Source organism: Anastrepha ludens, chromosome X (assembly GCF_028408465.1).
Source record: "Anastrepha ludens isolate Willacy chromosome X, idAnaLude1.1, whole genome shotgun sequence".
NCBI lineage: Eukaryota > Metazoa > Arthropoda > Insecta > Diptera > Tephritidae > Anastrepha > Anastrepha ludens.
The window spans coordinates 1996798-2022965 of NC_071503.1; the positions used below are offsets into that span (position 1 = coordinate 1996798).

The window sequence follows — 26168 nt, forward strand, 5'->3', positions numbered from 1 at the left end:
AGATTCTGTTTTATGCGGTTTTGAAATAGTGCGGGTTTTAAAAAAATTAAAAAATGCATGTCGACCTATCGGGAATTGTACATATAAACAAGATTCTAAACCAGCTAAGCAAAAACTCATCACAGATTACATCAAAAATGCTAATCCTACAAGTATGGAACCGCCTGCATCACCAACCAGATCAGACGTGTACATTTCCTCAATTGACGGAAGTGATTTTAGGCCAAATCCTAAACGAATGCGCAACATGCGGATATTGTCTGATTCTATTTCTGTAATGTAAATTTATTTTTCGACTCTGACTTTTCTTAAATAAAGATATTTCATTTCATTTCATTTATTGCCCAAAATCATTTTAACATAGGAGTTTATTATTTATTTTTTAAATAAAGATATAATTTTCAAAAATACAATTTTTTGTTTATGCGATTTTATTTAATTATTTCAGATTCATGCGGTCTATGGAACATATTTATAGTTATAATATGGGACTAGTACCCTTTTTTTTTGCGATTTTATTACATTATTTCAGATTTATGCGGTTCTTAGCACTTTTAAAACGTATCTATAGTTTTACTATAGAACTGGTAGCTTTTTTTATGCTGTTTCTTGCGGAACATATATACCGAATAAAAACAGAATCTACTGCACCCTCAAACGAAATGAAAAGAAAGCGGAAAATAGCGACGCCAAAAGCAATCGAAGGTGGAGAAGACCACCACGAAAGGACGCTATCGTAGTCAAAAGTGCATCTCATGTTTGATTTGATGCGCGTTCAGACAGAGCCAAGACAGCCCTAAGCGTAACTGCAGATGTCAGGGCACTAACGGAGCAGAGTCAGGTGTAAATTCGTGGCCTCGATGAAATCACCACAAGGAAAGAAATTCACGAGGCGGTAGCAAGACAATTCCAAGAGGTTGAGGTACCTATCACAGGCATTTTGGGTATGCGAAAAGCTTACGAAGGAGCAAAAACAGCGACACTAAAAGTAACACCGGAAATCACTACCAAGCTGGCGGAAGCTAATCAAATCCAAATAGGCCTCGTAACTTGTCGCATATGGGAGAATATCGAGCCAAAAAGATGCATGGAATATGGGAATGTCACAGTAAGCTGTAAAAGCTCATCTGACCTTAGTAACACCTGCTTTAAATGGGGCAATAAGGGTCACCAGGCCAAAAACTGCACACAAACAGAAAGCTGTATAGTTTGCAATAAGAAAAAGCAAGCGATACAGTGCGTGCGATGACCAGCAGCAAGTCCCCTCAAAATCCATTGTGAAAGCGCTCAGGACCTACTCAAGCAGACCATACGGGAACACAAAAGAGGTGTTGCTATACTTAGTGAACCCTATAGACACAGAAAAAGCACCGGCTGGTCACAACATGAAAGTCAACGATCAGGAATTGTGGAACAAATAGATCCCAACTGATGAGCGTGAGTGCAGCCCGCGGACTTGTACGTGCGCGCGTTGAAGATAAATACATAAATTTACAGGTGGTATCTACCTACCAGCTTAACTCCGCTGGAAGCAACAGGCATCCTAGAGAATCTCTCCCAGGATATAAAGGAGCATAGACCTGTCATCGTAGCCGGCGACTTCAACGCTTGGGCTGTTAACTTGGGATGCCCACGGACAAACCCTAGAGGTCAAGCCCTTTTAGAAGCGTTCGCCATGCTAGATATAGCCTTGATGAACACAGGAAATCAACAGACGTATTAAAGAGCGGGAACGGGATCTATAATCGATCTTACCTTCGTGAGTTCTTGTTAGTTACACGAAGTGTCTCATCAGCCAGCATAACAGTCGTAGCGATCAACTCGCAATAATTTGTGAAATAAGAGGGTACGGGGAATAAAGGTTACCAAATAATTACGAACGAGGTACAAAGTTAACTTCCACAGGGGATGCATCTGAGAAGACAACGCAAACCATGAAACCCCTAACCGAAGCATGCGATGCAGCCATGTCCAAAACGAGGCCCTATAAGCACATGTTTGAGAGAAAGATTCTGCGGAAGATTTTTGGACCTTTGCACGTCTGCAACGGGGAATATCACAGGTGATGCAACGATGAGCTTTATGAGATTTACGACGACATAGACATAGCCCAGCGAATAAAAATTCTGCGGCTACGCTGGCTAGGTCATGTCGTCCGAATGGATACAAGCCCTTCGTCTCTGAAAGTACTCGATGCGTTACCAGCTGGTGGTAGCAGAGGAAGAGGAAGGCCTCCTCTGCGTTGGAAAGATCAGGTGGAGAAGGACTTGGCTTCACTTGGTGTGTCCAACTGGTGCCCGTTAGCACGCTTTGTTAAACTCGGCCAAAATCGCGTAAACGGTTATCGCGCCAATTAAGAAGAAGAAGATAGTAGGTAAATAATTCATTAGTATGTTACTTTACGTATGTAGTTCTCTAATTGGTAAAACGTGCACAAAGGCGTATGCATGTACATTTCTGCAAAGTTAGGAACTTACTCCGAAATCAGAGTGCGGCTTATTTGCAGGTTACTCATGTGCCCAATATTTAATATTGAAACTTCTGTAGGCTGTGCATCTCTGTTCATAACAACAGGCACCAAAGCCACAAATTGTTGAACTAATAATTTTCAGTCAATAAGTATTTTTATTTCTAAAATTTTCCACATACTTTTTCTCTTGAACATACTATACTCTATATTCTCTGTGCCAATATGCTCTTTGAATTTTTGTCTAAAATTATTTTCAAGTCGAAAAATTAGTAAAAATGTTCATCAAATTTTTATGAAGTTTTAAATTTACTAAAACGCACACAACAAAATGTGAAGTTGTTTTATAATACATTTTGTTTAAATTCTTCTTTTTAAATTAAATCAACAAACATTTAAGTTACTTTGATTTTAAATGTTGGCGCATAATTCATTTAAGTTTGTTTGACCAAGGAAGTATTGTATATCTTGATATTTTAACGAATTGACTTCCAGTGTTAGAAAATTCGGCTTTGCTGACCCGGAAAATTCGAACAAATTTAAATACAAATACTATCACGATAATTATCGCAAACATAAATCTTATTTATGCAGGTCCTGGTTACTCTACAATTGCACCAAAGTTATTGACACTCCCGCCCAAGGTCCCGACATTAACCTAATCGAAAATTTGTGGGTTCATTTAAAAAGAAAAGTAGGAAAAAGATCGCCAACTAATAAAACGGAATTAATAAGATTCATCAGAGAAGAGTGGGAAAAAATACCCACTAAATATGCCCAAGGAGGACATACAAAATATTAATCCGAAAAGATTGCATTTTTTGTTGTTTTCATCAGTTATGCAAAGATTTTTTTGACACTTTTTAAATAGAGTAAACATCTTTTTTTGTTGTTGTTTTTGTAATGTGTGTGTTTATTTAGTAACTGTTGGTGCATAGACAAGTACAGTAATGGAATGTGTGTACACATTTTTTATCTGCTTTTTTATTTGTTGTTGGAATTCTCGATCAAAGCTAAAATTTTAAGTTTTTCTTCACTATGCAAAGATATTCTTGACAAACTGTATATATTATATACATATTGTATATGTATATGAATATACCAAAACACTTGTATGCCCTATGAATTCTCGTCTAAAATTTATTTCGACTCAAAAAATTAGTAAACATTTTCTTCAAATTTATATAAAGTTTTAAATTGACTAAAAGGCACACACCAAAATGTGAGGTCGTTTTGTAATGTATTTCGTTTAAATTCTTCGTTTTAAATTAAATCAACCAACATTAAAGTTACTTTAAATTAAAATGTTGGCGCATATAATTCAAATATATGTACATTTCATTGTACATTTAAGTTTGTTTGAAAATATAAATTGAATAAAATTACGTTTGTCAAGGGAACATAAAAATGCACAACCAAATTCTTTGCAAAATTCCGTTGGCTATTCGTCAATTTGATTTCCTACAGAAGCCAACAACTGTGCAGAGCCAATATATTAAGGAGAGAATTCGCTGTAATCAGCTCTGTTAAAAGTTTCACCAAACCCCGGCGGTGGTTAGACTTCATTTTTGACAATTCCCACTATTCGTAGCCCGTGAAACTTCTCTATACATTAACGTTCTCTGTGCCTTGGTTGCCTTTTGTTGCGTATCGAGAACATCAACCATACTTTTATGAGAACGATACATCGTCAAAGATTTCAAGGTTGCGTTTAGAGCATGACACTTTGTTCGAACACAAAGCATCAGGCGTTTTGGAAAACATCCATTATTTTGTATCATGTGCATTAGTATAAGCAAGTACATACAGCAGAGATAATAATTTTACAATGACAATAACATTGACCATAGCTTCCCGCTAGTAGTGAAAGCAGAGAATGTTAATGGAATGAGAAGACGCAAATTATACTGTTAAGAATTTTTAGTACAATTGAGATTTGAAAAGGTTTGTAGTAAGGGATTTTAGAACACCGAGTTTATAGACACCACACGGAGTTTTGCCCACACAAAAATTGAAAACACCACTCATCTTTCACCTCAACATTAAATTAAATTAAATTTTTTAGAATTTTCACAATTTTTTCCCCCGATTACATTAAAAATAAATTAAGGGAAATACATACATACGTAAATGAACGTACATACTATACATATATGTATGTATATGATGGCATATGAAAATATAATATGCAATATGTACATGCCAATAGGAAGTATTTGCATTCACTAAAAAAATAATGGTCTAAGATAAATCAAGACTTATTTTATATTTTATGTCAATTTACAGTACTTTATGTATTCGACGTATTCGCATATTATATATGTATGAATGTACATTTGTATATACAAACAATAATGTACATGGACAACAACAACATACTCCTTTCATATGTACATGTATGTATTCATGTATGCCGAAATACCTTTGACTTACATACGTATGTATTTACACATGTCACAGCACATCACATTCCTACAAGAAATCAAAAATATAAATGCACTAGTGAACGAATTTCTTCCCAACAAATGCAAAAACAATTCTGCTCTAATGCCTATGCGGGTGTGTATGTATATATACCCACTTTATGTCTTAGCATACATAGATACACACATACCTACTTGCCTTCTAAGCTTCCTACAAAATAATTATATTCATATGTGACTATAAATGCACGTTCATACATAGGTACATGAACAAGTGTGCGAAAACAGCACTCAAAAAAAACAAAATACCTTGGCTAACGCAAATGCTGCAGCAAGCGCAACGCGATGGCCGCTTTGCCACCACGCATTCTACAATTTTCTGGAACACAACAAAAACACAGCGCACTGACTTCATGCCTCAAAATGCGTATGTCTTCCAAATCCTAAATCTAATGCTGAAAGCATTGAACGACGTAAACGCAGTCCCCTGTCAGCTGTTACGTTCAAACTAATGAGAACCCCATGTAAATGAAAAATTCCTTCCTTCCGTATCGTAGATTTTATTTCACGATATTTTAAAATTCCCGTATGACAGGGTTCTACTACAGGGTTCTGATTGCTCTCTCACCACACAGTGTTGCCAAGCAGGACATTTCGAAATCATTTACAAAATAAACTTGGAACAATTTTAATTTTTGCTAAGATAACTTAAAAACAATGTTGAATAATGTTAATTATACATTAATGAACTGTCTGCATTTGTTGGTTTTTGGCTTTGGTTTATTAAATGATAACGCGGATATGTGAAAAAGTGTGTAAGCAAAAATATCAATGGCAACATTGTGTAGATACAACCAAACACATACATATACAAACCGATGTATTGTGTAAATATGTCATTAAAAGAATGCAGTTGTTCTCACGGGATGAGTTTTTGTGCTCGTTAGGGGCTACGGTAAGGGACTGCGTACGTCGTTCACTGTTTTCAGCAAAAGCCTAGTGGCTACAAAAACAAAAGACATTCGTAGAAGCAGTCGCAGCGAATTATTTTAGTCGCGACGCGCTGAACAGTCTCAAATATTGTACATCACCACAAATATAAATTCATTCATTCATTATATTTCTAAAAGCAAAGCACTTTCATTCATAAAACGAACCGCCCATATGTCAATTTTCGACCATTCGAAAATAGTCAATATTGGAATATTTCTTGTAGAATTATCTGCCAATATTTGATAAATCTTGAATTTTTGTTATGTCGAGTGGTCGCGGCTCTATATATATGTATGCATCGTATATGTATGTAAATATGTCTTCTAATTGCTTGACAGCCGCAGTTGCTGTGAGTCAAGTGTTCGCAAAAGCTAAAATAAGATGCACAAAACAGCAACAAGTAGCTTATGAAAAAGTTCTGTGCCGACATTTCGAAACTAGGGAAAATTTCGAAGCCATTATTTTTTGTTCTCTCGTGATATATAAATATGTAACTAATACATTCCTTGATAAATTGATAATTGATAAAAATCATAAGTATATAGCCGCAAGTTATAATCTTACTCTGAAACAGGAATTCGTCTTATTTGTAGGTTACTATACATATGTACATTCAGCGAATCGTGTGCGACCAACCGCATATGTGTTGTACATATTCATACGTATTTTCCAGAAAGGTAAGGAGTACGCTGTCACTGTCAGCGAATGATTGTTGTTTTTTATATGCCTTGTGTCAAGTCTGCGCTGAAACTTGTGTTCTGTGTTTGTTAGAAGTGGTGGTACTTTGTACACATATTTATATGTTTGGTTGTATCTCCACAGTGTTGCCATTGATATTTTTGCTTACGCACTTTTTTACACATCCGCGTTATAAGTTGAAATTTTTCATTGTTTAATAAACCAAAGCCAAAAACCAACAAATGCAGACAGTTCATTAATGTATAATTAACATTATTCAACATTGTTTTTAAGTTATCTTAGCAAAAATTAAAATTGTTCCAAGTTTATTTTGTAAATGATTTCGAAATGTACTGTTTGGCAATACTGTGTGGTGAGAGAGCAATCCTGAGAGGAATTTTCAAAAATCCTGCTACAAAATCTACGATACTACGATACGAAAGGGAAGTAATTTTTCATTTACATGGTGTTCGCATTAGTTTCACCGTTGACTGGGGACTGGGCTTACGTCGGTCACTGTTTGCAGCATTAGACTGATATTTTCTTATCTATGTGCACGTGTTTTTTGCGGTGTTCTTTAGATTTTCCCACACGACATTCGTGCAAGTATTTCCTAAATAAATCGAGTTACTGTTTTGTTCTCTTTCCTTAAAGTTTTTGAAAACAGTGAATTCAGTGAAATAAGTGTTTTAATATGGCCCCGGGGCCACCAAATCTCGGGAATAATAGGTTTGTTTCGCTTGCCTCGTACATCCCACTTAATTTCTCGGAATCGCCCCATACAAGAAAAGATAACCCTAAATTTATTACAATTAGTGCCACCGTTACAAACAAGCCCATTTCTAAATATTCCTGCTTCGTCGTACATCATCAGCAAAGAAATTATCTCAATTTCCGAGTTACGTGCAGGCAAAGAAAAGCCAACAAATTGCCCAAAAATGTATTTCAATCAAAAAGTTACCCGGTGTTTGTGAAATTAAGATAAAATATCGTGAAAGCCTCAATAGCGTAAATGGAACAATTTACGCTCCCTGTTTAAACAATATTAACGAGAAAGAGAATCGAAAACCTGAGTAAACAAGGTTTTTACAAATTTGCAAAAAAAGAAAAATAAGGAGTATCACAGTTCACTGGAATTGCATTACTTGCTCTTGACCTCTACGAGCTTCCTGACAAAGTTGAGGTGTCTTGGTGAAGTGCAAAAGTAAAACCTTATTACCCAATGAAGTGCAAAGTTTACCAACGGCTTGGACATACGCCAAACGCAGCAACAATTCTCCCGTATGTGAATCATGCAATCTTCTAAGCCACTCAACTTCATGCTCTCGCATACTTTGTGCAAACTGCTCAGGTGATCACCCGGCCTCTGCCAATACTATGCCCAAATATACACAAATGAAGGAGATATTAAAAAACAAATACCAAAACAAATGCTTCATGCGTGAAGCACTAAATCTCTAAAAGCCCGAACACCATCATTACTCAACATACCTTTCGTTGAGGTAGCCAAAGAAATACAAAAACCAAAAACCTAGTCAACTCAACCAATTTCCAAGCCTCCGATTCCATCCCTCAAATAAATCACCGATTAATCCTTCATTGGATATTCCATCTAGAAGCTCACCTCAAATTAGCTCTGCTATACCCTCAAATTCACAACAACCAGCAATCCAGTACCGAGCTTACTGCCTTACCACTTACCGCTTATTACCCTCCCGGTCATTACGGTGCAAGTTACCACTTATAAAAACGTAAAACAAGTAACCCAAATGAAAAAGATAACTGCTACCTCAGGTAGCAATCTCTGTTTAACTCCAAACCCTGCAGAAGATACCGAAAACAACACCAAAGAAGACCCCATATTAATCGACAACAGTTATTAAGTACACAGAACTCATCACTCTAACCTAATTTCTGACATCCCCTCTCCACTCTTCTATGTTTAACTCCAAATACTGCAGAAGATACCGAAAACAACCTAAAAGAGGAGCCCGTGTAAATCGATAACAGTTATTAAGTACACAGAACTCATTACTCTAAATTAATTTCTGAGATCCCCTCTCTACTCTTCTATGTTAAACATTTTACAGTGGAATATTCACGGGTACTACAACAACTATACACAATTAGAACTTCTGATAAAAGAATATTCACCAAGTGTCAATTCTCTGCAAGAGATAAACATTGCCACTGATAAGTCTGCAGCCTCACCTAATCAGTACCAAAGTTACTTCTACAACTTACCTCACAACAAAACTAATAAACAAGGTATTGGAGTCCTAATAAAAAAATCTATACCCCCTAGTCAAATTCCCATAAATTCAAATATAGCCACAATTGCAATAGAAATATCACTCTCCTTTAAATTCACTATTGTGTCTCTACGCACCTCTACGCAGCGACCACTATTCCATACCCGCTTCCTTTTCTTTTATTGCAACCCAAAACCCCACACCCACCCTAAATTTCTAACTGAGAAAGCCGATTGGAAAAAGTTTCAAACTGTTGCTAGTAAGGTCTGTTCCAAACACGCTTGTTCTGAAAACATAGCTAAAGAAACCGCCATAATAACAAAAACAGTTTGTACTTCCGCCCACTTTTTCATTCCACAATCTGGCAGCAAATATTATAAGATTTCCGTGCCGTACTGGTCTACAGAGTTATCCCAATTAAGAAATGAAAATTGCTCTTTTTCTTCTTCTTAATTGGCGGGATAACCGCTTACGCGATTTTGGTCGAGTTTAACAAAGCGCGCCAGTCGTTTCTTTCTTGTGCTAACCGGCGCCAGTTGGGCACACCAAGTGAAGCCAAGTCCCTCTCCACCTGATCTTTCCAGCGCAGAGGAGGCCTCCCTCTTTCTCTACTACCACCAGCTGGTACCGCATCGAATACTTTCAGAGCCGGAGCGTTTGTATCCATTCGGACGACATGACTCAGCCAACGTAGGCGCTAGATCTTTATACGCTGCGCTATGTCTATGTCGTCGTAAAGCTTATACAGCTCATCGTTCCATCGCCTACGATATTCAGAATCTTTATCTCAAACACTCCAAGCGTCGCTTCATCGGATGTTGTCATCGTCCACGCTTCTGCGCCATACTTTAGGACGTGCATCATGAAAGTCTTGCAGAGTGTTAGTTTGAGGACTTTACTACTCAATTGCCTACTTAGTCCAAAGTAGCACTTGTTGGCAAGAGAGATTCTACGTTGGATTTCAAGGCTGACATTTTACACGGTGTTAATGCTGGTTCCTAAGTGTACGAAGTCCTTTACAACCTCGAAATCATAACTGTCAACAGTGACATGGGTGCCAATACGCGAGTGCGCCGACTGTTCGTTTGATGACTGGTGGTACTTCGTTTTGTCCTCGTTCACCACCAGACCCATTCGCTTTGCCTCTTTATCCAGTTTGGAGAAAGCAGAACTAACAGCGCGGGAAAATGCTCTTACTGAACGGAATATAAACGCACAGGATCCAACACCAATTTAATTATAGTCAAAAAAGCTGAAATTAAAAAAAAGTCTGGTATTTACCCCCAATGCCAACAATCTCCTTAAGCAGCCACTTTGGACTGATCATAAGCCCAAAAGAACTGGCTAACCATAGCCTGGCTGAATACTCGCAGGATTCAAATTTCCACACTACCTTCATTTCAGAAAAAACATCTACCTGAACTACAACTTTAACGACCCTGGTCGGTATTCAAACGTCACAGATTACAAGATAGAGTTAGATGAGTTAGGATTTATACTGTCCTCCCTATCTGGCAAAGCCCCGGGGGCGGACAGAATATCCAACTCCATGCAGGAACACCTACCGCTGTGCCTAAAGATCAGATTAATTGACATCTACAATAATATTTTACACCGAGGCATCTATCCACAAACCTGGAAAAACGCCGTCATTATCGCCATTCCAAAAACCAGCAACCCAGCCATAGAAGTCTCAGACTTCAGACTGATTTGTCTACACAGCTGTTTAGGTAACGTTTTGAAAAAATAATAGCGCAACGCATCTCGCGACGATCAAACAACGATTTCATAAGTCCTCAACAACTAGGATTTAAAGAGGGACAAGGCACAATTGACGCACTACTCTTTCTTGAACACCACGCCTCCACTGCTCTCTCTAGCAGAAATCACCTTTCAATTTTAAGCATTTACTTTGAGAAAGCTTTCAACCGATTCGGGGCTCACGTCGTCTTACGTCAATTGGAGCAATGGAATCTTGGTTGTCAAATACTTAAAATACTACATGCTTTTCTCACCAATCGTAGATTTTTTTCTAAAGTAAACAACACATGCTTTTCTTTATACAATTGTATCCTTCAGTGCAGAACCCAACTTTTTGTGATTTTTTTCATAGCTGCTATTAATGAAATTAGCTACATAATTGATAAGTATAGTAATATTTCGTATATATACTACGCAGATGATCTATTGTTGTATTCCAAAATTTCATATCATATTTGCCGTAAACACAAATGTAACTACTTCACACTAGTTTACAATAATACTCAAATATTAAATACAGATAGCCTAAAGTTTTTGGGTGTAATTCTCGATAAAAAATTAACTTTTAGAGAACACTGTTCATATATAAGAAAACAACTGACTGTCAGATTAAACATTATTAAATATCTATCATTCAAACATTGTTTAATCAACTATTCTACGTTAGTTAATACAACGAAATCACTAGTGCTATCCAAGATAGATTATGGACTCCCCATCTATGGTAACTGCGCTAAAAGTACCATCAAACTGCTTCACTCCCCATACCACATGGCTGTAAGACAAAGCATTCTCGCTTTCCCCACATCACCAATAAAATATGTATATACTAGTGGAACACGGCCTACCCACGATCGAGGACCGATATGAACTTAACGTAAAGAGGCTAAGCTTTTTCTCTGACATTACTATAAACTTTATGAGAATGTATTATCCGAACTGCATCCGAAAAAATCTTCCACACGCAAGTCGGCAGTTTCAATTTGCATCGAATATGCCAGAGAACTCGGTATCCTTTATCCTTCCCTTCGCCAAAAGGAATTGTCTCCGTGCTGGAAAATAACAAAATCTCAATTCCTATTAAATTTAGTGAAGCGCACGAAGAGCAGTACAAGTTCGACAGTGTACCAACAAGTTTTTACGTGGCACACAACTGCTCTGCCTCCCGAATGGTGCTTGATTTTTAAGGATGGTTCAAAAACCGACACAAATACTTCGTTTGCAGTTGTTGATTCTCATGAAGCAACAATCACAGCAGCTATGTTTCCGTCTACAAGCAAGCTTCTTCGCAGAAAGTAACAATTTAAAAGCCGTAATTTGCACCAATAGTAATTCAACCCTACACTCCATAATGAACGGAAAGAACAAATCTTACCTAATCTCCTGCATTCGAGGCAAACTGATCGTTAACGGCAATCGTGTGAAACTTATGTGGGTACCAGGACATACGGGCATCAAAGTAAATGAACTGGCGGACGAAAGAGCAAAGTCTGCCTGAAAGCAGCCTCTTATAACCTTTGAATATATCACAAAATAGGTACATATACAACTTTATATCGTATCGCCAATATAACACACCAATGGCGTCATGGAGTTCCAGCATGCACCAATATTCCACATATGTATAATCCGTATAAGACAACACGAAACTATTCAGCAAATTGTTGTTGCAATGACGTCAAAGCATTCGTCCGCTTACGCCTAGGACATACAATCGCCACACACTCGTATCTACTACGGCGTTCCAGCCCACCTCTTTGCTTGCACTACGCAAGATTGACCTTAACCGTCAACCACCTACTCGACAAATGCCCACACAAGCAATAAAGAAAAATATCTTCGATAGCCAAACTCCTTCTTCGATATTAAATACTACTTCTACAGAAAACCTATTAAAAATATCTGAATACTTATTACGAACAGGCTTAAAATCCTTAATTTGATATGGGCAACTACATCTTAATAGCTTATTTCATCATTCTCGCACTTTTAGAGAAGACCCAATTAAGTTTATTTTTCCTTTATATTCGCATCAGCGAGCCGAAGGCCCTGGCATCCAGTGCTCTTTATTTCGGGTAAAAATAATTTATTGTTTTTCCTCATTATAAATAAATAAAATAAATAAATATGTATGTAATATAAGTAGTTCAGATTTGACTGAAGAGATTAAATATATGAATGCATATACTTACATATCTAATATACATATGCATATTTATGTTTTACGTATAAATCAGTCCAAAAGCAGTATGAATTATTTTATATAGAAAATAAATTTCTAAATATCAGGTATTAGAAAAACCTGAATACACTATTTTAAATCAATTCTAAATAAACCAAATACAAAAAATAAAACAATGATTTGTCTTTCATGTTTGTGCTAACGCCTATTTGTTAATAGACCTTTATAAATCGCTCATTTATTCGATCTGCTGTGAACATGTGTTGAATCTGAATTCTCGTTGAAATCCTCTAAGAGTGTGGTAAAAACGGCAAAAAATCTGAAATCCTCTACTAGTGTGGTAAAATTCAGAAATCCTCTGCAAGCGTGTTAAGTAAAAATTTGAAATCCCTTACACCGAATCCCCAAATTAGTACTCTAAAAAATGTTGTTTAACATTTGCGCCTTCTCATTCCATTAACATTCTCTGGTGAAAGTGAGTATTGAGTTTTTTCTTTTTTTTTCTGTATGAATACCGTACGTCCTCCAGTGAATTTTAAAGGTTGCAAAAAAATTTCGTTAGTTATTACAGTTATTGGCGAATATCAATAATTGTTAGTAATATACAGAATTTTATATATAAGTACATTTATTTATTTTGGAAAATCGTATAAAGATAGGCGAGAATTGGAAATATGCAGGAAAAATATTTAAGTAGCGTGAAACTTGAAACTGTTTCAGAGTCCCAAAAAGAAAAACCTATGCTTATGATCAATAATATTGCATTACTTTTGATCTATAAGGAGCACTACAAACGGATTTATAGTTTATGTTTTATACATATTAGTAGAATTCCCTACCTGTTTTTGGAAACGATTAAGTTTGTCTGCTGATAAAAAAAAACTGATTGAAAGTCTTCCTGTAAGATAAATTATTACCATAAAATTATGTGTGGTCGTAGTTCGGTAGATACCCTGGCTTAAGTTGATAAACCTTAAAAATATCTCTCTTAACCGGCTCCACTGTGCGTTGTTTGGGAAGACAATTCACATATGTGTACAACTGGCGCGTACATCCCTTCTTGGCTGGGCTCCGCCTCCAATTGTTCGTGTGCATCTTAATGTTGTTCCACATGTGGAGTGACCTGCAGTTGATACCTCCTACACTTGGCAGATGGTTGTGTCATGGCAGAAATTCTTTCTGAGGTTGGCCATTGCCCGCCGAGCAACGACCGATATTAGAAAAAAAAATGTCTAGCATTTTGTTGTTTTGTGACCACAACTGATTTTGAACCCGTGTACTCCCAAATGGTACCCATTCGACTTCGGCTAGAAGACAATAGTTAGATAGCAACAACCAAGACCATGAAATTATATTTGAAAGAATCTAGTTTAGTGCGTAATGAAGGCGATTCCTCATTTACGCTTCAAAGATCCTCAACAAAAAGTCATCCGGAACAAGAAAAATTATGCGCTGATTTTGCCGAGAATTGGTAGCTCCAGCTGATCGGAGTCATGGCTCCACACACGTTCTGCTAGCTATAAACATCGTCATGAAGAAAGTTCGTCTTAAACACGAGAATCTCACTATCGAAGATTAAAAAAATAAATATTGTACATTTTATGAAAAACCTACTTCAAGAACAAACAATTTTGAAAACAAAATTTCAACAAAATTTCAACCGCGTCGACCAATCCGTTTAGAAGTGGATTTAAACAAAAACTATCCCTTGTGTGATATTTTATGTCCGCAGTCGAGATCGTACACAGGACTAACCGAACGGTAGTCGCGCACTAGGTTACGGCGGCCTCTGGCATTATGGCTGTTAATTTAAAGAGTGTTCAAAGTGTGGAAACTGATTTCCGAAATTACATATTTCGGTGAGGCTGTTTGAAGCAAATGGTCTACACAAAGAAGCCAATAGTTATTGTAGCCTTACAAATTCATAACGATGAGTCTGAATTTCGATGCAATTTGTCCATAATGTAAAAAGTAATAACTTAAAAAAAAAGTTTAAAAGTTCTAAAAATTGTTCGTGCATAGCTAACTGAAACCACACATTGAATTGTAATTAATTATTCCATTGCTTGTAGATTCTTACCGGGCATGCAGGATATGAGCACAAGGCAATGCTTCAATTGAGTCCGGTTCTAAGCCAAAGGTTTCATTACATGCACCACAAAATAGCCCCAACGCTGCGTCTGTTTGGCTGGCTAAGCGTGAATGTGTATTGTATTGTTCCTCATCTCCGAGAGCGCGGTAGATAAGAGCTAGACGACTACGTATTTTACGCACAAGGAGCTAAAAAAAAACTTGATTAGTGAATAAAAGAGAAAATTATTGAGTGGCTGAAAAAATTTGTGTAGCCGAAATCACACTGCAACATTGTACCTTAGCGCCAATGGTGCTTGCGACCTCTAGCAGGCGCGTGTTGAACTCAAGTGGACGACAATTGCAAATCTTCTGCTGTAATCGCAAATCTTCTAAACAGCGTGCTGCCCCATCCATCGCCTCCATTTGAGCCATACGATCTCCAAGTGTAGCTGAAGTACCCATAGCTTGTTCGTATTGTCGAAAGGCACGCTGAAAAATTCGTATACATATTTGCAACGCATACAATTTACTAATTGAAATAGGTATAGATATACAATAAATCCGAACTTAACTCACATCCATGTCCACTTTCTTGCGGTAGATATCTCCCATCACCCGCAAACTACGAGTATATGTCGCTTGATCCCCTGAGATCAGTGAAAGGCGTGTAGCTTCCTGAAACAACACAATATTATTTCCATGTTAATTTAATCATCAATTTATGTCTTAATCTTCAATACACACCATACAATAGTCATGTGCGTCCCCTAGATCACCTTGTTTGCGAAGAGCAGATGCCATGCGCAATAATGCAGCCCGATGATGTGACGAGTTAAGATCGCGCAGTTGCAATGAACGTGATAGATCATAGGCCTTGGATGCATAGGTTGCACTTTTATCATTGTCTTGCAAACGGTCAAATAGCTCAGAGAGCGCAACGTAAACTTGCAACTCCAGCGAGGGGTCTTCAATTGCCGTAGCTATTTTGTGCGCTCCTTGTAACCTTTCAAGCGCGCGTGAAAACCCACCCATTTCCAAGTAAACGCGAGCTAATGTCAAGTGGACTAAGCCTCCAGTACGGCACTGCGAACCGCACTCGTTATATAATGAGTGGCGAGCATAACTGAGTGCTCGGTCAAGACCACCCAATCGTTCATGGGCCCTTGCTAAGTTCAGATAAGTTTCCGCCCTCATCGTAGGTGAGTCCAACTCTTCGGAAATGCCTAACTGCCGATGCCCAAACTCGATCGCTTCGCGATATTTACCCCAATCCATATGAGCCTGATAGAGGTAGCCAAGTAACTGAAAACAATCCTCGCGACGAATGGCCGCTTTTAAAGCGCTCCGCCAAATGCGTACCGCAGCATTTTGGTTATGCTGTTCATATAGACGCAATCCTCGCTCAATCTGTGGATGTAATGTTGATAAAAGGCTATTTAAAATTTCGCAGCATGAAAATCCCATTCACCTTTCGTCGTGCCATATACTCTTTTAGACTGCGTTGACAGATTAAAAAACATCCTATTATGGAATTATGATTGGATATGCCATGTCGCGTCCAGAGCGCTGTGCCATCAGTACTTGAGCCACAACCAGGCAGTCGAGAATAGCTTTCATCTAATTGATGCAGATCTACAAAGTTACACTGAATAAGAATAATTAAAAATTTACTGACATTACCTACCATTGGAATTTTCCAATAAGTAACGTGAACCATCCGGGGAGGCCAGCAAATGTGTTGCTGATAAATTATGGCTATGCGGTATACTAACCCCAAAAAATAGGTTTTATTTTTTCGAAAAGAAATAGGTATTGCAAATAGGTAATTTTAAAAAAATGACCGAAAACATAGCCTATTTATTCTTAAACCTAATCTAATATTTCGTTTAAAATTAACATAAAACAACACTAATTGAATTAGAGCCAGCAAATATATAGCTTGCCTTGATTCAGTTTAAATTCAATACAAATTTTTTCATCCCTGAAAAGTGCGTGGGCCCTGCTTCTCCTACAATTTGTAGAGGGCGTCTTGATGATGTTGTACTTAACATACATATGCTTGTAATCTTATAGCGTTTTCTTTTCTACATGAAAATGTTGCCCTGTGCTGCCACTTTCGAATTTTGTGATCTTTTGTAAAATTAATGTAATCTTCCCAAGGAGCAGCTTTATCGTTTCTCCAAGGGCAAACCTAAAAAAATGTGAAAGTGCAACATTTCTTGCCCTCTCTGGTATCGACGGTCAGTGGCCGCCAACTCGTCGATCGCGAGCTACCGGTAGCTCGCAAAGGCAATTCTGGTAGCTCGCGCTGCTCACGTTGCAAAAAATCCAAAAGTCTGAAAATCATACCAGTATTAGAAAAAATTTCAGAAATTTTTATAATAAATAGATAAACAGCGGCCACACTGCGGTAAGCGATTTCGCGCCGACAAACACGACGCGAAGTCGCGTCTCCGTTCTAGGATCGGCTGGAACCGATTAGCATAGATAACTAGATGTGAAACTTATTCATTTTGAGAGAGAGCGCGCCCATGAGGACGTTTCAAAACTTGGCAGTACTCACACATTATGGGATTTTGAACAGCTGATAGGCGAAATGGCAGACTGCCAGAAGAAACGCGCCAAAAATAACAGACGAAAACAGTTCGTTTTTGCTTAATGGAGAAATGACGTGTTGAAATGTTTATAATTATTTGTCTTAAAATTAATTCAATTGAAATGTAATAATTTGAATTTAAGTGAGTTTGTACAATCCAAAGCTCGTTATATCCTTTCCGACTTCTACTTTTAATTAGTCTTATGTACATAATGTAATTTTATTGAAAACTGTGTGTTGGTTTATGTAAATTTGTATATACGTAAATATTCTATGGTTGAAAAGCGTAGGTAAGGAAACTGAATTTGTGCTTGAGATATTTTACAAAAATTAAAGGTAATCTGCTTTAACTTATTCTGTTCGTTGTTTGAGAGTTTTTTTTTTGTTACCCAATTTCTGTGCTATATTAAAAAATCACAATAAGTCATGTTTTTAATTATAACTTATGTTTTTCGCGTTCATTACTTTATTATTATTAAATTACTTTTGTATTTCAGTTTTAAATAATTTCATTTACATATAAATTTTTAAATTTTTAGTATATGTAGGTGTTTACGAGTGATATAAGGCTATTGGGCAACCGCACACTAAATACTAACCTCAATGGTGGTGTGGAAACTAAAAATTTCCAATTTTTATTTAACAAAATACCCAATTCATGTTTCTACCGGTGTGGCAATATTGGAAAATGTTATAAAAAATGCACATTTTTCAGCGCTCTCACGAGAAAAAGAGTTTCACATCTAGTCATCTATGATTAGCGTGTTCGAGAATTTTTTGGCTTTATATATACGCAATGCACGTCGACATTGCGCTCAGTTTAATACTGAACGGCATTATCAACCATAGATAATAAGATGTGAAACTTCTTAATTTTGAGAGAGAGCGCGCCCATGAGGACGTTTCAAAACTTGGCAGCATTCACACATTATGGGATTTTGAACAGCTGTTAGGCGAAATGGCGGGCTGCCAGCGAAAACGCGCCAAAAATAACTAACGAAAGCAGTTCGTTTTTGCTTAATGGAGAAATTACCCGATTGAAACGATTGTCTTAAAATTAATTCAATTGAAACGTAATAATTTAAATTGAAGGGAGTTTTAGAATTTTTCAAAGCCTCTTATATCCTTTTCAACTTCTACTTTAATTAGTCTTATGCACATACGCATATGAATACATTTTACTCGTACATACATGTACTTTTATTGAAATCTGTATGTTGGTTTATGTCTGTAAATTTGTATATACGTAAATATTCTATGAGTGAAAAGCGTAGGTAAGGGAATTTAATTTGAGTGTGAGATATTTTACAAAGATTAAAAGTAATCTGCTTTAACTTATTCTGCTCGTTGTTTGAGAATTTTTTTTTTTTTTTGTTACCCACTTTCTGTGTTATATTAAAAAATCGCAGTACGTCATGTTTTTAATTATAACTTATGTTTTTGGGTTCATAACTTTATTATTATTAAATTACTTATGTATATCAGTTTTAAATAATTTCATTTACATATAAATTTTTAAATTGTTGGCTTATCTATGTACATATTTCATACGGATTGAGCTTATTTTTAGTATATGTAGGTGTTTACGAGTGATATAAGGATATTGGGCAACCGCACACTAAATACTAACCTCAATGGTGGTGTGGAAACTAAAAATTCCAGACCTTTGGTTCAAAAATACCCAATTCATGTTTCTAACGGTGTGGCAATATTGGAAAATGTTATAAAAAATGCACATTTTTCAGCGCTCTCACGAGAAAAAGAGTTTCACATCTAGTCATCTATGCATTATGGCAAGCAGTGTAAGAAGGCGAAGACATACCATTTCCATTCGGAATGGGAAAAACAATACTTCTTCACAGAAGTTAAAGGCAAAAGTGTTTGTTTGTTATGTAATACATCTGTGTCAGTTCCTAAAAAAGGAAATATTGAGAGGCATCATAAAACTGTACATTCGAATTTTGAGAAGGCATTCCCGTTAAATTCTGCCACCAGAAAAGAAAAACTGAAACATTTAAAAATCCAGTTAATTGGACAACAGTCAATATTTTTGAAAACAATCGACAAAAATAAGGCTGCAACTGAAGCATCTTATCGTGTTTCCCAGATAATTGCACAAAAGAAAAAACCTTATGAAGACGGGGAAATCATAAAGGCCGGCGGGCCAATAAGATGTCCTAAGTTCAGTAGTTTTCGCGAAGCGTTGTAGGATGAGAAAAAAAACAATTAGCCAAATGAAGTTTTGGGGATAGTTTAATATATATTTGAACTAAAAAAAAAAATGTGTACAATCTCCAACAATATATTGTAAGCCGAGTTATCAATAGATTCCCAGAGCGCCTTGCCACTGAAGTATCCAACTTCTGTACAAGATACAACTTGCAATTTTCATCTGAAAACAAAAAAAAAAAGATTATTAATTTTGATGTAATTATCTTCGATGTGAACTAAGAAAATTAGGAGAAACACGTAAAATTCGAATTTTTGGGGAAGGTAGAAAAAAAAGTGGTTTTTCAAGGAAAAAAAAAACTCTTCAACTGGGTAAAAAAGTCGCTTCAAAGAAGTTTTTGGATGTTTTTTTTAGTTCACATAGAAGAGAAAACAATACTGAAGATAACGCATTTTGAATGAAATAGCTCGTTTAGTTTTTTTGCAATCGTGTACATAAATTAGGTAAAATCGTGAAAATGAAAAGCCGAGAAAACGCGCTTCAAACTACAACAATAAGCGCACGGTTGCTCGACGCCGCACTACGCTCGGCTCTGTAGCTCTGCAAATACTTGGAATTTAACTCTGAAAATTTGTGTCTGATGTTCTTGAATATCTAAGCTATTGATTTCAGGAAAAAAAAAAAAACCGATTTTTTTGACCTTTTAATTGGCCCGCCGGCCTAAAACAAGCATTTTTGGAAGCTGCAGATTCTTTATTCGCCAACTTTAGAAATAAAGACGAAATAGTGTCTGCTATAAAATCTATGCAACTTTCTGCTAATACAGTGATGAGGCGAGTAGAAGTAATGAGCAATGATATTTTTTTACAGTTAAAAAGTGACTTAGATAACTGTATTTATTTTTCACAGCAACTGAATGAATCAACAGATGTAGTTGACACCTCACAGATGGCCATATTTGTCAGGATGGCTTTTAGTGATTTTACAATTAAAGAAGATCTTTTGAAGTTTATTCCACTCAAAGGACATACTACTGGGCTAGAGCTGTTTTCTCATTTAAAAAATCTCATCTCTTCTGAGAAAATTCCAATATCAAAAATGGTAGGCCTGACAACTGACGGTGCTCCAGCTATGGTGGGTTGTGATAAGGGGCTCGTGGCGCTATGTCATAAGGATGAAAGTTTTCCACAATTTCTTAGTTACCACTGTATTATAGATCAGCAAGCATTATGTGGAAATTTTCTAAACTTGAACAACGTTATGAAACTGGTGGTGAAAATTGTGAACAAGATTAGAGCTCAAGCGTTACAAAGAAGATTATTTAAAACCTTGGCTGATGAAATTGACTGTCAATACGGAGAGCTACTTCTTCACTCTGAAGTGCGATAGTTAAGCAGAGGACGAGTGCTCAAACGTTTCAATGATGTCCTGCCTGCTATACTCCAATTTTTCAAAGAACGCGATGAACCGATTCCTGAACTGGAAAATTCGACTTGGCTCAGAGATTTTGGTTTTCTTGTGGACATTACAGAGAAATTAAATGAGCTTAACTTGCAGCTTCAAGGCAGGGATAAAGAATTAGTGAAAATGATTTCTGATATAAATGCATTTATTACAAAACTTGAATTTTGGGAACAAAACCTAAAAAACCGCGATACTAAGCATTTTCCTATTCTTTCCGAAAAGATATCCAAAAATCTATTAGAGCCCTATGACAGTAAATATCATATGGGAATAGTTTCTAACATGAAGGAAAACTTCAAAAATCGTTCCAAGGCTTTCAGCAAAATTGCTTTAGTGACGCAATTTGTTGTTTCACCCTTCATGGACATTGATATACAACAGTTTGCAACTTGTGTTATGAACAACTTTGACGAAGACATTGCTGTGACAGAAATGGAACTGATTACTTTTCAAAGTGACTTGACTTTAAAGTCTTTAGGTTCAAATACAAAATGTATATGGACTTTAGTAAGTAAAGATAAGTATTCAGTTTTATGTCGTGTTGCGTTGAAAGTGAAAGCGTTATTCAGTTCAACTTATTTGTGTGAATCTTCTTTTTCCAATATGAAATTTATTAAAAATAAATACCGCAATCGGCTTACAGATATACATTTGGTATATTCGTAAAATAAATACATGTATTGTATGTCGAATATAACTGTGTATTATTTAATTTATGTTGGCTTGTGCAAGGAGCTCGCTAGTTATTTCAAAATCTTGAAAGTAGCTCAACAAATTGAAAAGGTTGGCGACCACTGGTGTAGATGAGTGCCCTATTAATCAGCTGATCAGTAACAAAAGGGGCCCCTTATTTGACTCTTTCTTGCTCACATTAATCGGCTGTGTCCGAGCAGCACAGATAAAGTCAACACATTTTTGACATTTCATTTTAGCAGTCGTGAATTGAAAAAGCGAAAATTGAGATTATACATAGAACTATTAAAATATTGTAGCTGCCCGTGATATTTTGTCTGCTAAATGTGTTTGCGCGAAAATATTGAGTTTACATATGTATGCATAGTTAGCTCCATACAAGTAATTGGTGTCATAGGTGGAAGAACGTTGTTAGCCGGGAAATGGAAAAACGATACTTGATTTTAGCAAACAATTTAATGAATGACCTCCTGGAGTCGTCGTCCTCTTCTTCAGATGACGAGGAGCTCGGCGTACTTTTAAATCCAAAAATTAACTGCTTACGCGTAAATGACTTTGTAAATGAAGTAGTAAACTTTTACACAGGCCGCGAGGTAATTTTTTCATAGGGGCACGGTTTAGTTTTCGCCCACCAAGTTTCAGGAATGATGCATACTTTGAAGAATGGTGTTAACGCTTTTTCTTTTTTCTGGGTGGAGTTTCTTGAAGATCTCACGCTCATTTCCGCTTACCGCTCTCAAACTAGTGGGCAAAATACTAGACACCATTTCAATAATTCTGTTCAGTGCTTGTTTATATACTGTATGCTTTTATAATTTATTAACATTTACAGTTTAAACAGAATTTTCGCATTGAGCGTGAAATGTTGTCATTTCTGATTGGACTTTCACCAGACATCATAAAATTCCCTCAAAGTGCTACTGAAAAAGAGATTACATCAAATGAGTTTGCGGCAATCTCTGGTTTTCCTAACGTGTTAGGCTGCATTGACGGAACTTACATTTCGATAAGGGCGCCGAAAAAAAAAAATTCGTTCAACATACAATATATAAATAGGCATGACACAATTTCCGTGACTATGCAGGGTATATGTGATGCAAATTTAAAATGTTTAGATGTTTTCACTGGCGTGGCGAGTAAAGTGCACGACTCGCATGTGTTATCTTTCATTGGTAAAGAACTTCCAAAGCTATGTTTACCAAAATATCATGTGTTAGGGGATTCAGCATATCCGATCCGAAATTATTTGTTAACGCCGTATAGGGATTACGGGAATTTAACTGAGCAAGAAAAGAGATACAATTACAAATTTAGTCAAACACGAGTCCGAATTGAAAACACCTTTGGATTGATAAAATGTCGTTTCCGGCAACTTATGCGATTAGATTTTCATGAAGTTGAGACTACAGCGAAATTTATACTAGCATGCTCCGTACTTCATTATATTTGCATAGACAAACAAGATTTTATAGAGAAAAAAGAATACTGCGTTGATCCTGCCTCCGTTCAGGAACAACATTTTCTTTTCGAAGTAAGCGACACTGTTCTTACGGAGCTGGGCGAAATAAAAAGAAGCCAAATAAAGTCACTTTTTTGACATAGTACCTAAATTTGGAAATTTTCTACTTAGCAACATTGAATAGGTTAGTTCAAAAACAGTAAATGTTCAAAATTAACGTTCCGAGGAAATCAAAAAATTATTTTTAACTTCGTTCGGCATTTCCCCTCGTTTGTACAATATTAACAGCTAAGTAACGTTTTAAGGCCAGTCAATGAAGAGACCAAATATGTAAAATTTTGGACTAGCACACTTTTCGAGCGCACTAATTGCATTAACGAGATGTACCTTGAAAGAAACTTCAATAAATATTAAAAAACTACTTTTTCTTTTGTTTTATATAATACTAGCAAACCCGGCCCCCTTCGCTGGGCACACTAAAATAGAATAGATATGGTTTAGAACAGAAGAGATATAGTTTTCATATTATTTATTTCTTTATTCTTTATTCGAGCGCTTTGGCATAAACAATAATTTTTGTTTTTCTATTTGTTTTTGAGTAAATATAAAATATAAATTGAAAATCAGGAAAAAAGAAAATTGTTTTTAAGTTTCAAATCAACGCAAATTAATAACTAAGAAACAATCGTCTTTTTTCCTGATCATCCATGAATTCTTCGTCAATTTATATGTTTTATCAAGCATTGGAGCTTTTTTAACCATTATCCATTTATATTTTTAAAAAAAAAAACGGAAAAATTTTTTTTTTCCACGAACACATAATTTCATTTGAACATTCGGATTTCACATTAAGTTCTCAAATTTCGTAAGAAATTATTCCCTGTTCCAAAATGCACTCCAAAAAAATTCACAAAAAATTTTTACACTTTGCACTTACGTCTTCTCCTTATGGCATCCAAATCAAAAAGAAATATTGGCACATTGTAACTCACACGGTCAATTTGACAGTTCAGTTCCACCCCAAGCGTTAAAGAAGTAAACGACATTATGGCTGGTTCAAAAGAACGCTCTACCCGGTGCCAGTGTTCCGAACTACAACCAAACTTTACGAAACCCATTTTCAATACTTACTTAACCCTAGAAAGCTAACGTTCGTCAAAATGACGACTACTAGCAACATTTTCCTATCTCCCTCTAACACCGATTAGCTTACGCATTTAATGTTTTGAGCCAACTCAGTGACCGCCGAGCTGCGACGCGAGGCACTTGTGCGCATCCTGTAAGTACTTTGGTTTTTAATTTACCTAGCTCGTAGTCGTCATTTTGTCGAATGTTTAGCTTTTGTGTAACTTTTGCATCTACTTATGTCTTACATTTAATATTGTTTTAATACGTTCTAGTTGTTTGTTGTTTTAACAGCATACGTTCTAGTTAACCATGGCGGTGAGGCCAACAATCACAGATGAAGATATAGTTGCGGCACTCGAAAATGAAGAGTGTGACGATTTTTCTGGCACTGAGACGGAGGATAATTTATCATTGGATGATGTGGAAAGCGACTACCAAGACGAACCCTTGAAGCAAGACTCTGAACACGGTTCTTCATCTTCAGACGTTGAAGGGCCAAACGAAAATCCATCCAACACCAATCCACCCGATAATCGACAACACGAAGGTTCATCAGCAGCATCCAGTCATATTATTATCTTATCTCAAAATAGCTTACGAGGCAAAAATCATCATATTTGGTCAACTAGAAAAGGACAGACATCATCGCGAACTTCAGTTATAAATATTGTCCGTATGGCAAGAGGGCCAATCAGATCAGTGAAAAATATTACAGAACCCCTAGGATTGTTTGAATCTTTTCTGATTGACGAAATTTGTGACGAAATCTTAAAATGGACCAATGTTGAAATTGCCATTAGGAAACAAACCTATAAGACTGAAACTTCAACTCAAAATAATGTTTGCAAGGAAGAACTGAAAGCTTTTTTTGGCATATTTATATTGGCAGCTGCCCTTAAGGATAATCATCTCACAAGCGATGAATTATTTAGTACAGAATTTTGCGGAACTCGCTATGTATCTTGTATGATTCGTGAAAGGTTTGATTTCCTTGTAAGGTGCATTAGATTTGATGATCGTGATCTAAGAACTCAAACCATCCAGTCTGATGTACTCACACCAATACGAAAAATATGGGGTATTCTCATGGTGCAGTGTCGAGAAAACTATATTGCTGGTACCAATGTAACTATTGATGAGCAACTGCTGGCATTCCGAGGGCGCTGCAAATTTAAAATGTATATCCCCAATAAGCCGGCGAAGTATGGCCTGAAAATTGAAATGATGTGTGACAGTGGTACTCGTTATATGATTGATGCCATGCCATGTCTCGGAAAGGGAACTAATACAGGATGATTACCCCTCGGAGAATATGTTGTCAAGGAGATTACTCGCAGCATTCATGGATCAAACAGAAATGTAACCACTGACAATTGGTTTACGTCTATCCCATTAGCCAAAAGTTTGCTCCAGCAACCTTACAAGTTAACTATTGTCGGAACTTTGCGGGCAAATAAAAAAGAAATACCAGAGGCGATGAAGAACAATAGAGCTAGAAGAGTCGGAACTTCCATGTTTTGCTATGATGGGCCACTTACTCTTTTATCATATAAACCCAAGCCGAGCAAGATGGTTTATTTGGTGTCCTCATGTGACGAGGAAGGAACTGTGAATCCAACGAACAATAAACCAAACATCATTAATTTTTATAACTCAACAAAAGGTGGGGTAGGCACCTTTGACCAGATGTGTTCAAATATGTCATGCAATCGTAAAACTAACCGATGGCCCATGTGCATGTTTTACGGAATGCTGAATATATGTGGTATAAACTCTTACATCATCTATTGCCATAATATTTTGGCATCTGGAGGAAAGCCTTTATCCCG

The 26168-nt window shown here is 36.6% G+C and overlaps 1 protein-coding gene across 1 annotated transcript in view; it reads right to left on the reverse strand.

The window, feature by feature from the left end:
- The window catches only part of LOC128869429 (43 kDa receptor-associated protein of the synapse homolog), a 139926-nt gene that overhangs the window by 52138 nt on the left and 61620 nt on the right, over window positions 1-26168 (reverse strand). Inside the window, exons 2-7 of the mRNA XM_054111981.1 lie at window positions 16514-16596; window positions 16298-16461; window positions 15574-16236; window positions 15406-15504; window positions 15127-15318; window positions 14837-15036 (exon numbers count right to left, since the gene is read on the reverse strand). Coding sequence (XP_053967956.1) covers window positions 14837-15036; window positions 15127-15318; window positions 15406-15504; window positions 15574-16236; window positions 16298-16461; window positions 16514-16596 — 1401 coding nt within the window. The remainder of the gene's footprint in view (window positions 1-14836; window positions 15037-15126; window positions 15319-15405; window positions 15505-15573; window positions 16237-16297; window positions 16462-16513; window positions 16597-26168) is intronic.